The sequence below is a fragment of the Cajanus cajan genome, chromosome 1 (assembly GCF_000230855.2).
Source record: "Cajanus cajan strain Asha chromosome 1, NIPB_CcT2T_4, whole genome shotgun sequence".
NCBI lineage: Eukaryota > Viridiplantae > Streptophyta > Magnoliopsida > Fabales > Fabaceae > Cajanus > Cajanus cajan.
Window position 1 is genome coordinate 7,789,751 of NC_138517.1, and position 15,945 is coordinate 7,805,695.

At 28.2% G+C, this 15,945-nt stretch overlaps 1 protein-coding gene across 1 annotated transcript; it reads left to right on the forward strand.

Moving 5' to 3' along the window:
- The first annotated feature begins 12,990 nt into the window (after positions 1 to 12,990).
- Positions 12,991 to 15,663, forward strand: LOC109793489 (putative UPF0481 protein At3g02645). Its single transcript, XM_020352957.3, has one exon. The coding sequence runs from the start codon at positions 13,093 to 13,095 to the stop codon at positions 14,716 to 14,718; it is 1,626 nt and encodes a 541-aa protein (XP_020208546.1). The 5' UTR covers positions 12,991 to 13,092; the 3' UTR covers positions 14,719 to 15,663.
- Positions 15,664 to 15,945: the final 282 nt, after the last annotated feature.

Consider the following 15,945-nt stretch of genomic DNA (forward strand, 5'->3'; position numbering starts at 1 on the left):
TTGAATATTACAGGACGAGAGAAGGAGGAATAGAAGATTAGTGATTACTTGTTTCTAGATGTTCCTCGATGATTAACAAGTAATAATTTGCATGCACGTAAATGCTAAAATGAACAGAATGAACAATGGATATATTCGCAATACAAATCATGGTTCAAATTACATACTGTCCAAGAGTTACAATTAACGCACTACAACTATGTGATTAGGAGAAAGAAAGGAAGAAGTCTATACTACAACTACTCCTAAAACAAGAAAAGAAATGTGGTCGAGAAGTGATCATACCCAAAGATAATTCTTCGCACGGAAGTCATGTGTGCAGGCAGAGAGTGCTTGAGAGTTCAATTCAAGTATGAAATTTTCCGACCTTCGTTAAGGAGTATGCCTTTCCTATTTATAGAAATCCTCGAGAGCAGTTACTTCCGTGTACACGTATTATGGGCACATAACCATTGTCCACTAAGCCCATTTCGTGGGTTCAAATAAAACCTCTCATAACCGTTTAGCCCACGTGTTTTTTACTTCTTCGATCCGTGTTTCATTAACTACTTTAAGATAACTACCCAAACTGCTTTAAATCCTTCAGTAACCTCCATATCTTCTATTTTCGAGCACTTCTCTTGTTTGATTTGATTAATGTTTTTTGACCCATCTCGCACGTGAACAAATAAGGCTCCTGTTATGATCCTGGTAAATGTTCGACTTTTATCTTCTTTCCGAGTAGTTTCATAGATATAGCTTTCGAGTATCTTTCAAATTCCGGGTTTCGAGTGACCTTAACAAACATTAACCTTCAACCTATCTAAAACAAAAGTCGCCGTATGAGATCTTACACAAACAACAACCTAAAATTCTGAACTTAAAAACATTTGGATACATGTGTTTTGCTTCCACTACTGCTATACATAGAAATTGGAGCACAAGACCAGGAAATGCATCTTTTACTTGGTTATAAAATTGGTACTAAAGGATTAATTTATCCTAATATACTTGAAGAGTTAAAGCTTTCTTATCAAATCAAGAAATGTATTGTTTTAATAAAACTATTTCCTTTACATCAATGATTAAACCTCATCAACCTCACCACCAATTTCACACATCCACCCATTGCTTCCTACTCATGTCCAATTCTTGACAAGGCCAAAGGCAGGGTAAGGATACCTAAAAGAGGGGGATTCATCAGGGGGTTTCGAAAGAAGAAAAAAAAAAACCATGGTTACGTGTGTATTCACAATTGGTGAATTCAAATAAAATTTTAATTTCTACGCATGGTTAATTCACGTTATAATAATTGGGAGAGAAAATAAGCAATTCATAACTTTTTTTTAAAAAAAAAAAAAAGAAGAAGAAGAAGATAATGGCATCACTGGTTAGTTAAAAATTGTGAGATTTAAGGAAAGCAGGAAAGAGAAAATAAATAAATAAATAAAAATGATAGAGAAATATAAATAATAATTTAAAAATTATAAAAATAAAATTCTCCAAAAATTAAGTACATGAAAAGGGAATATATTTTTTATATATAGTATAAATTAAGGCAAATATATATTAAAATTGACACCTAATGTTAGGTGCATAGAAGTTCAATTTTAATAGCTCTACCTTGGAAAATCGTTTTTTTAACGAAAACGTAAAAATACACATTCCAGAGCATCAAAATACAAAGAAACAATTTGGATCTTCAATTTGGATCTTTCACGTTCAACGGCTGTTTGCGACTTTTTAACAATAAAACAAACACACTGTTAGTCTGCAACATTCTTAAGGTTTTCTCCGAGTTTGACTTTCAACTTTGGTACATTTATGTTTTTCCTTTGCCAAATTATGTTCCTGTGGCTGTTGCAATTGAGGTGCTTTACCTCTTAACTGATCTCTGAGTTTTAAGTTTATTTCTTATTGTTTTTTCTCTAACAATTGATTTTCCTTTTTGGTTGAGGAGCAAAGATATTAACTTTAATGGAAGAGAAGTTAACTTAAATGGAAGAGATGCTAGCTTCAATAAAAGAGATATTAACTTTAATAGCACTGAGTTGCTCTCCTAAATCCTCTTTCATTTTCTTTATCATGGTTAACTTTTGGTGCAGCTTATTTTCCAAGGCCATAGCTTATCTTAAGCAGTTCTTCTTAGTTTCCAAACCAGCTTTTACTTCGTCAACTCTATGCAACTCAAATGTTACTACTTCAATTTTTGTATTTTCTTCAATGTATAGTCCCTACTCTAATGATGAGTAAACTTCCTTGAAACTTCTGATATCAGTGTTCCCATTTCTCCTTGGGGGCCCTCAAACTTTTCTTCTTAGCAAAACTCGGAACCCTTGCTTGATAGTCCAAATATGCTTCATCTGGACCAAGGTATAATATTGATTGAAAGAAGCAAAAATAAATAAGAATAAAAAAGATAATGTATAAGATTTAAAGGTATCATGTTCAAACTATTGTATATGGTTGAGAGAGAAACTTGTACTCAGTGGACTTTTTTGATAAAATTAATTATTAGCAAGGTTTCACCTTTTCAATTCTTCTTTTTGTCTGTCATTATTCGTCATAGAGTTATGAAAGTATTAATTCCTTCAAATCACTACTCCTATCAAATAAAAGTATCTTTTGTGAATACTGCACTTAACTAGTTTAAAACTTAACTCTTAATTATTTATTATTTAAGAGTACGTGACTAATTAGACATTAGTCAATAAAAGATACTAATAAATAATAAATAAAAGATTTTATTAGTATCTTTAAATCTAAGAATGATACCTTTAAATCTTATATTTTGTATATTTCAAATGTTTAATATTTATCTTATGAATGGGCCAAGAAGGAGATTGATCGAGAAATGGGGAAAAGAGACAAGGAGAGAGCTCACCCCTCGTTGACCGAATTGGCAGTATATTAAGTCTTTTTATTAACGGGTGGAGCGGGATGCAATTTTTCTTCAATTCTTAGTTGCAAAGTCTTTCACGTTCACTGCGACAAAGTGCTACAAGTTAATAGAGAGTATATAAATTCAATATAAAAATTCTAGTAGTGTACGTTTCTTATATTTTGATTTATAAATATAATTTAAAAATTAATATTTTTAAATTTAAGCTAAAACGTGACAATAAAGTTCAGTCAAGTAATGTTATATTCATTATATTTGAACATTAATTTAAGGGACTTTTAGTTTTTATATTTATATATGATATAAAACCGGTAAGCAGTATTATTCATTATAACATTTAATACATTAAATCTTGGGATTAGTTAGTATTACTAGTATTTTGGAAATTTAAAATAAATAATTGATAAATTTTGTAAAAATAATGTATTATTTAAGTTATTCACTACAAACTAAAAAGACATTTTAAAACAACCTATATATTTAATTGTTTCTTAGATGTCAAAATAACTAATGGGACAAAAATAAGCTAAAGTCACTCTAAAGGCTATATATAATAATATAACCACTAATTTAAATAATCTCATTAATTTGTTTACTTGAGTTTATTGACCTTATTCAATAATAAAAAAAATAGTAAATAAACACTTAAAATATGTTGTAACGTAATTTAATTAGAACTGTGATAAGAAATTCAAAATGTCAAATTTCTAATTGGAATAAAATGATTTTGATTTTTCAAAACTTTAAGGATGTTATCTTATCCAAGAATTGATAGAAGACATGAGATGCAGCTGATATGAATATGCAAATATTAGAAAAGTTGTGAGCAACCCAGTGGAGAGAAAAAGAGAGAAAAAAAAAACATTTCAACTCCATGCATAATGTACAACAGTTGGTCTGCTTCTCATACTAATGGGTGATATTGTAAAAGAATATACTCACTACATATTCAACTTATAATATCCCATTTGATTGTGATATTCCCATTTGGGTCAAGCGGATCATATGCATCTGAAACATAAAAGCCAACAGCAAGTAATTAAATGGAAAGAAAATAAAACAAAATAACTGTTGAACCTCTAAATTGTAAATATTCCAATCATATCTTTACACACAAGAAATTACGAGACACATACAATAGCTAGACTTGTTTGAGTAGTCATATAAAAGGAGAGCAAAGAAGCAAACACATATTCTTCGTTTTTACATATATAATTATAGTAGCATATAAGATTCATGATTTCATTCTTTACACCCTAAATATCTAATAACCTCGCTCCTATCATTAAAAAATTAATCAATTAAGTTCATACTAATGACATAGAGCTGAGAGATATCGGGGATGTAAAATATTCAAGGAACTTGATACATTAATTATTCCATTTGCAGTCAAAACTGATCACTGTTGGTGACCACAAAATATCAAACACAGGCTTCGTTAATCAATCTAATTCAGTTGATTAAAAAAATATCAGACCCAGTTACTACCCAAAGTAGAAGGGTTGTGGATAAATAAATCATATACTAGATTTTAATACTTTAGCAACATTTTCTTGTTTACATTTATTAAAATGTTACTATATATTAAATAAATAGGTTATTTTGCAACACTTTTTTTTTTAAATGTCATTATAATTAAATAGAATAACATTTTTTTATTTCAATATTATTCTTTCTAATTGTTTTCAAAATCAAAGTCTCATATCGAGTAAAAAAAATTTACATAAGTTATTTTGCAATATTTTTTTTGAAAAATGTTGCTATAATTGCTTCTAAAATTAAAGTTCCACATCGAATAAAAAAAATATATTTCTCTTATCTCTAATTGTTACCCATAATTAAAGTCTTACATCGAATAGATTAATTATTCATCAAGAGTATATATAACCATATAGTTATATTTAAGATAAATGAAATTTGATATTTTATATATAATTAGTTAATAATTAATTAAGAATGTCTTTAATCTTCTCTCAAAAAATTCCTAAGAGTTTAAGAGGCATAAAAATATAACTATTGATAATAATATATTTGAATATCACGTTAGATCCAATGCTCTTCTCACACTCTGCATTCACCATTACCGAGTATATATAACAAAAATTAATAAGTACAAATATTAAGAACAAATAGCATCCACTCATACTCAAATACCGTTATAAGGGAGAAAAAAAAAATAAAAGACTAACGAAACAAACAACCTTTTGATAGAAAATACAACAAGTAACAACAATGGAACTCGGTTAAGTCCACTTATACAAAGGGGAAGGACATGTGCACTTTAAGTTTTAATCCTTTTCTCAGTGAGGTAAACGTTAAATTCATTAATTTCCAAAACATTTATGTAAAGTCCTTGATTGAAAAAAAAAATGGATGTTTTTAATGAATAAACTAATAACTTACGTCTAAACCATGGTTCTAGACCAAGAACCCATAAATATGTAAGAGGAGCTCCAACCTGCTCAACAATATCCGAATTGAAAATTGTATAAAAGAAGATTCAATAACATAATCCAAAGCTCAAAACTAAATTAAACCTCGTCTCATGAAGTTAAACCAAAAAAGCATAAAATAATAATAAGAACAACAACAAAATCAATAATCAATAATAATATAAAAAAAGTTAGACAAAATAGTCTTCGGTACGAGTCATTGATAGTCTTAAGAGTTTACACACTAATTAATATCATATCACAAATTGACATGTACGTTAATTTCGATGACTTGAATATTAACTAGGTTAAACGTGGCACCTACCATGATTTTTTTATTCATTCAGTATAAAAGTTTTTAGTCACTACGGTTCATAGAAACTATACTCTAATAATAATATAAGTATATAACAACAGCAACGAATGAATTTATAAGATGATTGAATATCGAATTAATGAACAACAATGCAACAAATTGATATATTTACAATAATTTTCAATAAAAAAATTACAATGTATTTTCAATCCAAAGGATTTGGACGCACGAGCAAAGAGAAGTGTTTGTTAAGAATATTAAGTTCTAACAACACTACATTGGTTTCTAAATAAATCAATGTAGAACATCCTATATTTACAATATCTTTTCTTAAAATCAATATAAATACATTAAGGTTTTATATTTAATTACAAAAATATCCCCACATTTTATTTCTACATGATTTATGCCAACTAATGTGAAAATAACATTATAAAACAGGATTTTTATAGTAGTGTGTTTTGATTAAAATAATTTATCATCTTAACGTGACTTTATATATATAACAAAATAATTCATGGCTCCATATATAAATGAGACTTAGGGAACTTTAGTTGTCACATCTCTTTAGCTGATTTCGTATAATATATGGCAGTGAATATGTACCTCTTGAAAGAGACCTCATGGAAAAATAATTTTTTCTCTAAACAAAAGCATATATAGTAGCTCTTGCTCACCAACCCAAACTTTGTCACAATGCTTAAAACATTATTCCCTTCTTTTTTTAACTATCCCATAGCTTTTTTTCATCCGCAAATAAAATTTTATATTAGTAAAAGGATAAGGATTACCACATAACCCCATTTACAAAAAGAAAGGAGATATTAAACTGTGACACCCCCAATTAAAACTAATTTAAATGTGTGAAGTCAAATTTTCTCTAATGAGGATGTCCTTATCATATAAAAGCAGAAAAAATCGCCTACCCACTCAACGTTTAACAACCCCTCTGGGTATAGTGGTATCTAGAATTACACAAATTGTCCCAACCAGAATTGCATAGGCTCAACGTGATACTATAAAATATGGATTATTATATAGTAATTTTTTTTTTTTTTTTTTTTATAGTGTGAGCCCAAAAAATTAAACCCGTTAGTATCTTCTTACTGTGTAATTTGTTGACCCTCATAATAAGCTTGTCGTAACTGTTTTATGAGGAAATCCACGCATTCCGAATGCTTAATAACAAATTCACCCTGCATTAAAGACATAGTCCAGGATTGACTGACCACAAGTTGATATTTCATATAGTATCTTAATCGCTTTGCTCCATTATAAAATGATATTTCAGATGATGGTATATATATATGTTAGTGACTTTGTTAGGAATTACGAAGATGACAAACTTCATAGTTTGGGAAACACCTGGATAAAGAGCAGATGAATGATTATGTACGTTCAAATTTGTTGTAAAAGTTTATTCAATAACTAACTATAATATTTTAAATAAACTTCTTCATATCCACTTTTTTTTTAAAAAAAAAATTATTAGTTAAAATAACAGAAAAAAACAGAAGTTAATATAATAAAAGAGTTTCAGCAAATAATAAAAAACAATTTTATGTTAAAATTATACATAAATTAAAAATATATATATATTTGAACAGAAAATAAAAAAGTTAACATAATAAAAGAGTTTTTACAAATTAGTTTATGCACAAGTATATAAATTTTAGTTTTTTTTTTTTTTTCTATAAGTCTTTAAAAGTTGTATGAACAAAGAATTTGTTATCTACTGTATATTTGTTCTTTGAGAGATTATAAGTTTTCAATTTATAATTTAAATTTAAATTTTGAATCATATTGTGAGTTATATATAAGATTTGATGTTTATTTTGTGTATTTCATACCTTATTTTTACATTTGTATGTAAACCATTGAAAAACAAGAATAAATATATTAGAACTGAAATACATTCATTGGTTAATTTAAATTAAATTTGGTTTTAAAATAAAATTAGATATTGTTGATGCCCGTATATTTTCTGATTTCAATAATTTGTTTGTGATTTGTAGACTTATAGTTGTATATATGTTTGTTAATTTAGTGAATTTAAAGATTGTTACGGCTGGCACTAGACAAAAGCAGCAGATTCCATTGCGTAAAATCCAAAATGATCATCAGATGGATTTTTTAATTAAGTCCCCCTAGCTACCAACGCATGGGTAATTTTTTAAAGTCCCCTACCAGCACATGGATAATTTAAAATTACTTTTGTTATCAAATGTATTGGTGTAAGTTCCAGATCATCATCGGATGGAATTTTTTTTATATTCCCTTACCAGCACATGCATAAATTAAAATTATTTTCACACAAACACGTAATTATCAACCCTCACATGCATAAAATTAAAATTATTTTAACACAAACACGTAATTATCAACCAGCACATGCATAAATTAGAATTATTTTCACACAAACACACAATTATCAACCAGCACATGCATAAACTACAATTATTTTTTCACAAACACATAATTATCAAACCTTCTTGTCTTAGAGTATTTCTAATGTAAGTTTCAACAAATAAATTATTAGTTTTTATTTCACTTTAAATGGAATCTATCATGTCATATCACTTTCAAGTAACTCATTATATTTTTACACTTTAATAGATAGTTTTTAAAAGTATTTTGCACTTCACTTTTTGATAACTAAAAAAATATTTAAATTATTATAAATAAATATTAATTTAGTAAAATGTTCATTCCCCCACCGACATCATATATATATATATATATATATGAGGGGGATCCGTTAACTCCAAGAGAAAGTTTACTTAAACTTATTTTGTTCAATATTTAATGTTCTACATCAAATTTTAACGATCCAACCATTAAATTTAAAATTCTTAATACATAAATCAAATCTATAAATTTTTAAAAAAATTCGAAAATCATTTGATACTTCGTTTCATTAATTCAAATCAATGTATAAAATGATTTTATGATTATTTGTTAATTTGAATTAATGAAATGAAGTATCGAATAATTTTCAGATTTTTTTAAAAAAATTTAAATTTGATTTATGCATTAAGAATTTTAAATTCAATAGTTAGATCATTGAAATTTGATGTACAACATGAGTTATTAAACGGAGTAAGTCTAGGTAGACTTACTCTTATAGTAAACGAATCTCTCTCTCTCTCTCTCTCTCTCTATATATATATATATATATATATATATATATATATATATATATAGGGTTAAATATGTTTTTAGTCTCTCAAATTGAAGACAAATTTGTTTTTGGTCCCTCAAATTTAAAACTGCTGTTTTTAGTCCCTGTAATTTTCAAAAATCTTGTTTTAGTCCCTTAAGTCACCAATAACATATTTAAAAATGACTAATTAAGACAGTTATGAAATATCAATCAAATTTAATGTGATATTTTCACTAATAGAAATACCAATAGGTAGATTTTATGTAATAATGTTTGATAAATTTCTTAACAAAATTTGAATATAAGGACTAAAATAAGATTTTTTGAAATTACAGGGACTAAAAACAATAATTTTAAATTTGAGGGACCAAAAACATATTTACCCTAAATTTGAGGGACTAAAAACATATTTAAGCCTATATATATTACTTGTCCAAACTATTAGTAAATATACGACTCTAAGTAATAGTAGTTCCATAACTAGTTAGTGATCACATAAAGTATAGTGATTATACCAAGTCTTACATATTTAGAATTAGATTCAATATTTATTTTATTTTTTTATTTTATATATATATATATATATATTTTACTTTTTTTATAATATTTTTTTGAGGGATAAAACATTTTTTTTACACTCAAAGATATGAAATTATTAATTAGAGTGAAAATAAAGTCTCAAAGCAATACGTGTGTTCTTCTAGTGATTAATTTTTTTTATTTAAGAGACATTTATTAAATAAAAACTAATTCATAGTAAATATAAAAAATTATTTAAATTATTAATTATTGAATCTCGTTATAAATCACAACTTAATCCAAATTACATATCACAACTAATGTTTGTTCGTTCCATTGGTATTGTAGTTGTTCTTCAAGTTTCAAGATCTTTAGTGTGAGTTTACAATACAATAAAAAAAAAATAACTCTACAAAAGATAATCTTAATATAGTTAAGATTATGAAAGAGATTAATTTTCGACAAAACATATATAATTAAAAATAATGTCATGTTCTCTAGAAATAAAATATATAATCATAAAAAATTGAATAATGTTATAACTTTTGAGGTTAAAGTTTATTTTAAAATAGAATAAAAAAATATTAGTATAAGTTTAGTATGGTCGAGGGTTGGTTTAATTTTAAATACGAAATAATATTTTATATAGATACGAAATCAAAGTTGTCAATTAAAAAGTGGTTGTGATACTTAACTTAAAGATTTCATATTTACCGTTGATTTTTTTTTTCTCGGTATTTATTGGGTGTAATCTCTTATCTATTATTTTTTTGTAAAAATAAAAATAAAAACATCGGACGTTTTTGTCGGGATATATATCCTTTTACTTCTGTTTTTTTATACCTTGATGTTTACACTATATATATATATATATATATATATATATATATATATATATATATATATATATGTACATTTGCTATTACAATAAAATAAATTTTTAGTAGTATTTAATATAATTTTTAGTAGTAATAAAAATTGCTACAAAATCTTTTAGCAGTATTTTCACAATAGTTATTGTATGCAGTGTCCTTAAAACATTTAGCAGCAATTATTTTGAATACTAGTAAAAAAATTTATAATGGTCGAAAAAAGTGTATAACTTTTTGTGACATTTTTTACTTTATACTCGATGTGAGACTTGTAAGATAAGGATTTTCTTTTATTTATATATTTTTTAATTATCTTTTCTCCTAATTAATTATTTTATCAACTTAGAATAGTAAGTTATAGGTTTAACTTAACTCTATAAAACAAATTTGTAAGGTGAGAATTATCATTCATATACTCTTTAATTATCTTATTTCTAGTTGATGTAGGACTTAAGTTTTTTCAAATAAATAATTGTTGTTAATAATAAATTTTAGTGTAATATAAATACATTTTTAGTAGTTATTATATATTAGTCATTAATATTTTTGTTAAATAATAAAATAAAATTAATTAATTTATTGTCACTAAATAATTGTTGGTAATAATCAATTTTGTTGTAATGTGTATCATGCTTCCTCCCAAAGTATGAAAATATATTTTCTAAATTCCCTTCACCCATTTCTTATCTTCTTATGGAATTCCTGTAGCCACTAATTAATCTCATTCACACATGCCCTGCATCAAGTCCTTTCCCCACTTCACCTCACTCACAAAAAATCTTTAATCCTAGTCCCCATATATGGTCTTATCTGAACCACGTCCGGGAAACTGTTAAAGGGTCACTATAATTGAATTTTGCGTTTGGAACTTTGATAATTGAAGTGGTTGGGTTTAGTACCCTTGTCCTCTAATATTATTAAGTCTTTCTTTTTCGCTTATAAAAAAATAACCTATTATAGGGTTTGGGAGAAATAGTGAGAAAAATCAAACATAGTGATCTAGAATCAGAGTATACGATCGAAGAAAAATTGAAATAGCTAGTGTGAAGCGGAATGGAAGAGTGTAAAAGCAAGTTGTGGTTTTATTTAGATAAGAAAATTCCTTTATCTTGTAATTTCAAGTAATCAAGGGTTTTTTTTTTTTTTGTTTTGCTTTTTTTATATTTTTTTTTATGAAGTTTCAACACGTAAAATGGTAGAAAACTAAGGTATAATATATTTGACAGAATTAATATTGGGATCATGTGTTATTGATATTATGTTATATATCTATTCATATTGCATCGGTAACTATTTTGAGATAAAATGATAAGATTGTATCATATGTTACATAATTACCTATACAACTTATTTTAAAAAATGTTAAAAATTAAAATTAACAAGATTTTTAAAATAAATTTATATTACATTGTACTATTGACAAAGATTAAAGATGTTTTTTCACCTTTACAAAGTAATTTAGGATGGAAAATTTTTTTTTGAAGCCAATTAAGGGTGGAATTGAAGAGTCTGAAATTTTGTTAGCTTTCATTCGTTTAGCTCACGATTAGATGGGAAAATAATCACCTTAATTGCATTTACTGTGGGACACAACATGATCGCAATGTTTGCGGAAGACTTGCGTAACGTGGAAGACTTAAAAAGTAGTACTGCGAAGAAAAGTTTGATTCAACTATTTATGGATTTTTGGTATTACTTTTTAAATGAAATTTTATCTCGATGAATATAATCATCATAATAAAAGTTTATATTAAAAGTCGATTGAACATAGATTATTAAAGAACAGATTAAAAATGAAATTTGAATAAAAAAAACAACTAAAAGTATTGAAGGATCTGCATCGTTTTGTCCATTTGTAAATGATGTGTTTTACTGTATAACTTGTAACAATAATTAATAATCTTTCAAATTCATCAACGGTTTACAGATGGCTTAAAATTAGGTCGTCTGTCACAATCATTTAGAGTGCCTTTGTTCATCAATTACCATTATTTTAAAGAGTTAATTATATATTTTTTTATAATACTTTTAAAACATTATTAATTTTTGTATTATTCAGATATCTTTTCATTACATTAATCATTCTTAATTTCATACACTTCTCTTTCTCACTCTTTTTTTGTTGTGTATGAATGTAATTTCTCCCATATATAAGTTCTTAAATTTAATCTAACGGCTATAATTAGTTTTTTTCATTCTCACATAATCTCTATATATATAAATCAAATTATATCTTTGAATTATTAGGATTAATTTAATGGTGAGAGAATTAAAGTAATATACACATAATTTTATGTTTGAATCTTATTATTTTTTTGTAATTTTTATAAATAAATAAATAAATTATAACTTTATCTACAAGTTGTTTATGTAAGTAATATTGAATACGATGTTTCTAAATAAAACTCTACGTCTAAATCTTATATATAAAAATATAATTGAAAAATGACACCATACTAAAAAATAATAGGCAAAAAATTTCACGACAAAAACTAACCACTAACCATCATTAAAGCTGAAAACAAAATATGAACTAATAAAATAATTATCATCGGTCAACAAATAGTATTCATATTTAAGGAAAATAATAATCATGTATCCACTTTCTCATTCATCACGTTTTTCACGAACACTCTCTTTCCAATTTTTATTTATTTTTTATCACCAATCATCATTTCACACACTTCACTCTCCTTTTCTTTTATTACAGTTTATTTTCTCCTTATCCTTCTATTTGTATATTAATAATTTTGTCGTTTTGTAAGGAAATTGTTTAATGAATTCAAAGTCTCCTCTATAAATAAACCAAATTAGCTTTGTGAATGGTGTCCAAAAGCCAAGAACCAGTTGTGATACATACTAAAACATACTGAATAACATATTCATCGTTAAGCAAAGCAAAACCCCACATGGCGGATCTCACGATCTTCAATTCAGAATCCGATGAAGACGCTTGGGTGATCCAAATCAACCAATTAGTGAGTGAAACCAACCTCTCAATCTTGAACAAAATGCCTGTTTGCATATACCAAGTCCCAAAATCTTTGAGTTGTGCCAAACCAGAAGCCTTTGCCCCACAACTTATAGCAATTGGTCCATACACACACTTTCGCCCCCAACTCTATCCCATGGAAAGGTTCAAAGTTTTTGCAGCAAAAGGGGTCCTCGACCACTTCAAAAAACACGACCTAAAACAACTAGTTGAGCAACTCCGAAACACAGGACCCTTCATCCGTGCTAGTTACCACAAATACTTGGACTTCAAGGAAGATACCTTGCTATACACCATGGCCATTGATGGTTTGTTCTTGTTGGATTTCTTCCACAATTATCTGAATGACCAAGTATCTGGTTCCTTCATGAGAGGAATAGAAGAACAAGTTCAGATAAGTGGTGTGAAGCTAACCAAGCATGCCATCATAAGGGACATCATCATGGTGGAGAATCAAATTCCAACCTACATGTTGATGAGGATCTTGGTGCTTGCAAGCTCCATACCTGTTGATTCAGTTCAAGAATACTTGGGTTCAATGCTCTTGTCATTCTGTAAGAAACACTCTCCATTCAAGCTACCTCACAGTACCCCTACATGTTCGGAAGTTGTCACCAACCACTACCATGTGCTGGACCTCATGTACCATTTGGTGGTCTCTCACAAGGAAACAACACCAACACCTGATGAAACCGAAGGTGTTTGTAAACTCCAAGGTAATAATAACAATGACTCTACCACTGCCACCGACGCTTCTAAGAAAAACTCAAAAGCTGAAGGCTCAGCAACTTCATTTAAGAAAGTTAAAATTGTATTAAAATGGACACTAGACTCCATGAAAAAGCTGAAGGACGTGAATATTCCTATTCTTCAACCCATTAAGAAACACCTTGATCCAATACTCCACGTGTCCTCTCAACTTGAAAGTCTTTCACCACAGCAACAACTTTCTGAAGAAGAAGAAGAAGCTCCTATGATTGTTACCATCCCTTCTGTGTGCGAGCTTCATTCAGTTGGGGTGTGTTTTCAACCCTCAAAAGATGGCATCATGACCATTGAATTTGACCAAAAAAAGGGCATATTTTATCTTCCTGTGCTCAAATTGGATGTGAACTCCGAAGTGATAATGAGAAACCTTGTGGCTCATGAGGCCTTGACCAAACCAGATTTTCTCATCTTCACTAGGTACACTGAATTGATGCGTGGAATCATAGACACTGTGGAGGATGTGAAGCTGCTCAAGAACGCAGGGATCATAGAGTCAAGTAGCACTCTCAGTGTGGAAGAAAGTGAGGAATTGTTCAATGGAATGAGCAAATCCATTGGACCAACCAAAACTGAGAAATTGGATGAGACTATTAAGAAGGTCAACCATTACTACCATGTTAAGAGGAAGGCCAACATCTACAGGACCTTAACCGATTATGTGTACTCTTCATGGAAGCTTTTCACACTTCTCGCCACTTTTGGGCTCTTAGCCATGACAGCACTTCAAACGTTTTGCTCCGTTTATGATTGTCCCGGGTATTTTAGACCCAAATGAGGTTTGTTATCATTTTTTCTTGGCAATATTCCTTTGGTGCAAGTATTATTTAGAAAGTATCAATGTCTCCCTTTGATTAGGACCATTCAAATGATATTATATGTAATTTTTATTAGACTTATTATTTTATAAGTTTCAATTTTTATAAATTAGTCCGTCATTAATTTATTACATTTTGAAGAATAGTCGTACATTACTTACAAGTCTCACTCTTTTCGACCAATGTTACTAGTGTGATCGATGAAATTAAGATCGAACGGTAAATGTGAGAACGTGTAGAACAGATCTAAGAATCAAAATCAAGCCATTATGTTAGAGAGAGAGAAGGATAAGATAGTGTTAGTATACCGTCTTGGGTGACGAGGAGGTAATCAGAGACACAGAAGGTGACATGATGATGAAGGAGTTGGCACTCGTCAAGGGAGGAGCCGTGGTTGGGGTGGCGGTGGTAGCGGTTGAGAGGGTGGTAGAGGGCGAAGTGGGTGCGGAGGAGGGTGGGGGCGTGGCCTTTGGAGCCAAAGATGAGGTAGGCGAGGATGAGAAATGTTTTTGTGAGATAGAATAAGAGAAAAAATGTTTTTGTGGGAGAGAATGAAATCAAAAGGTTAGAGACATGTAAGTAATATGAGACTATTATCCAAAATGTGACAAATTAATGACAGATTAATTTGTAAAAATTGAAATTTATAAAATAATAAGTCTAATAAAAATTACGACATCATTTAAATGGTTCTAAATAAAGGAGACATTAATATCCTCTAAATAGAATTTGAAATTGTCTTTCTTCGTTAGCAAGTATAGTTTATATAATGAATGGTTATGGTTTCGAGTGTATGATGCTTCTATAAAAGTATATATAGCGCATGATATGCCTTCGTAGCAATGTTGTAAAACTTGTAATATGTATGCTTGATGTTATCCGACTGAAACCATTTTTTTTTATGATTTCTATTTGTCATACGTGATGTCTGCATATTTTTCCATTGCAAACAAAACCATTATAGCATATAAGTTATGAAACTGGAACCGTAAAGTAGCTTACTCGATTCATAAATTAAATGAGTTCAAATTCACAAGAAATTATGCTGTGAGATAATAGCATTCTCTATATATATGAGAATTAAAAATATATAAAGTATTTGTATAATTATATTAGAAACATAAATTTTAAACTTTAATGTGATATTTTATTCATATTTTTGAATGGTAAAACGATTAACATTTTTA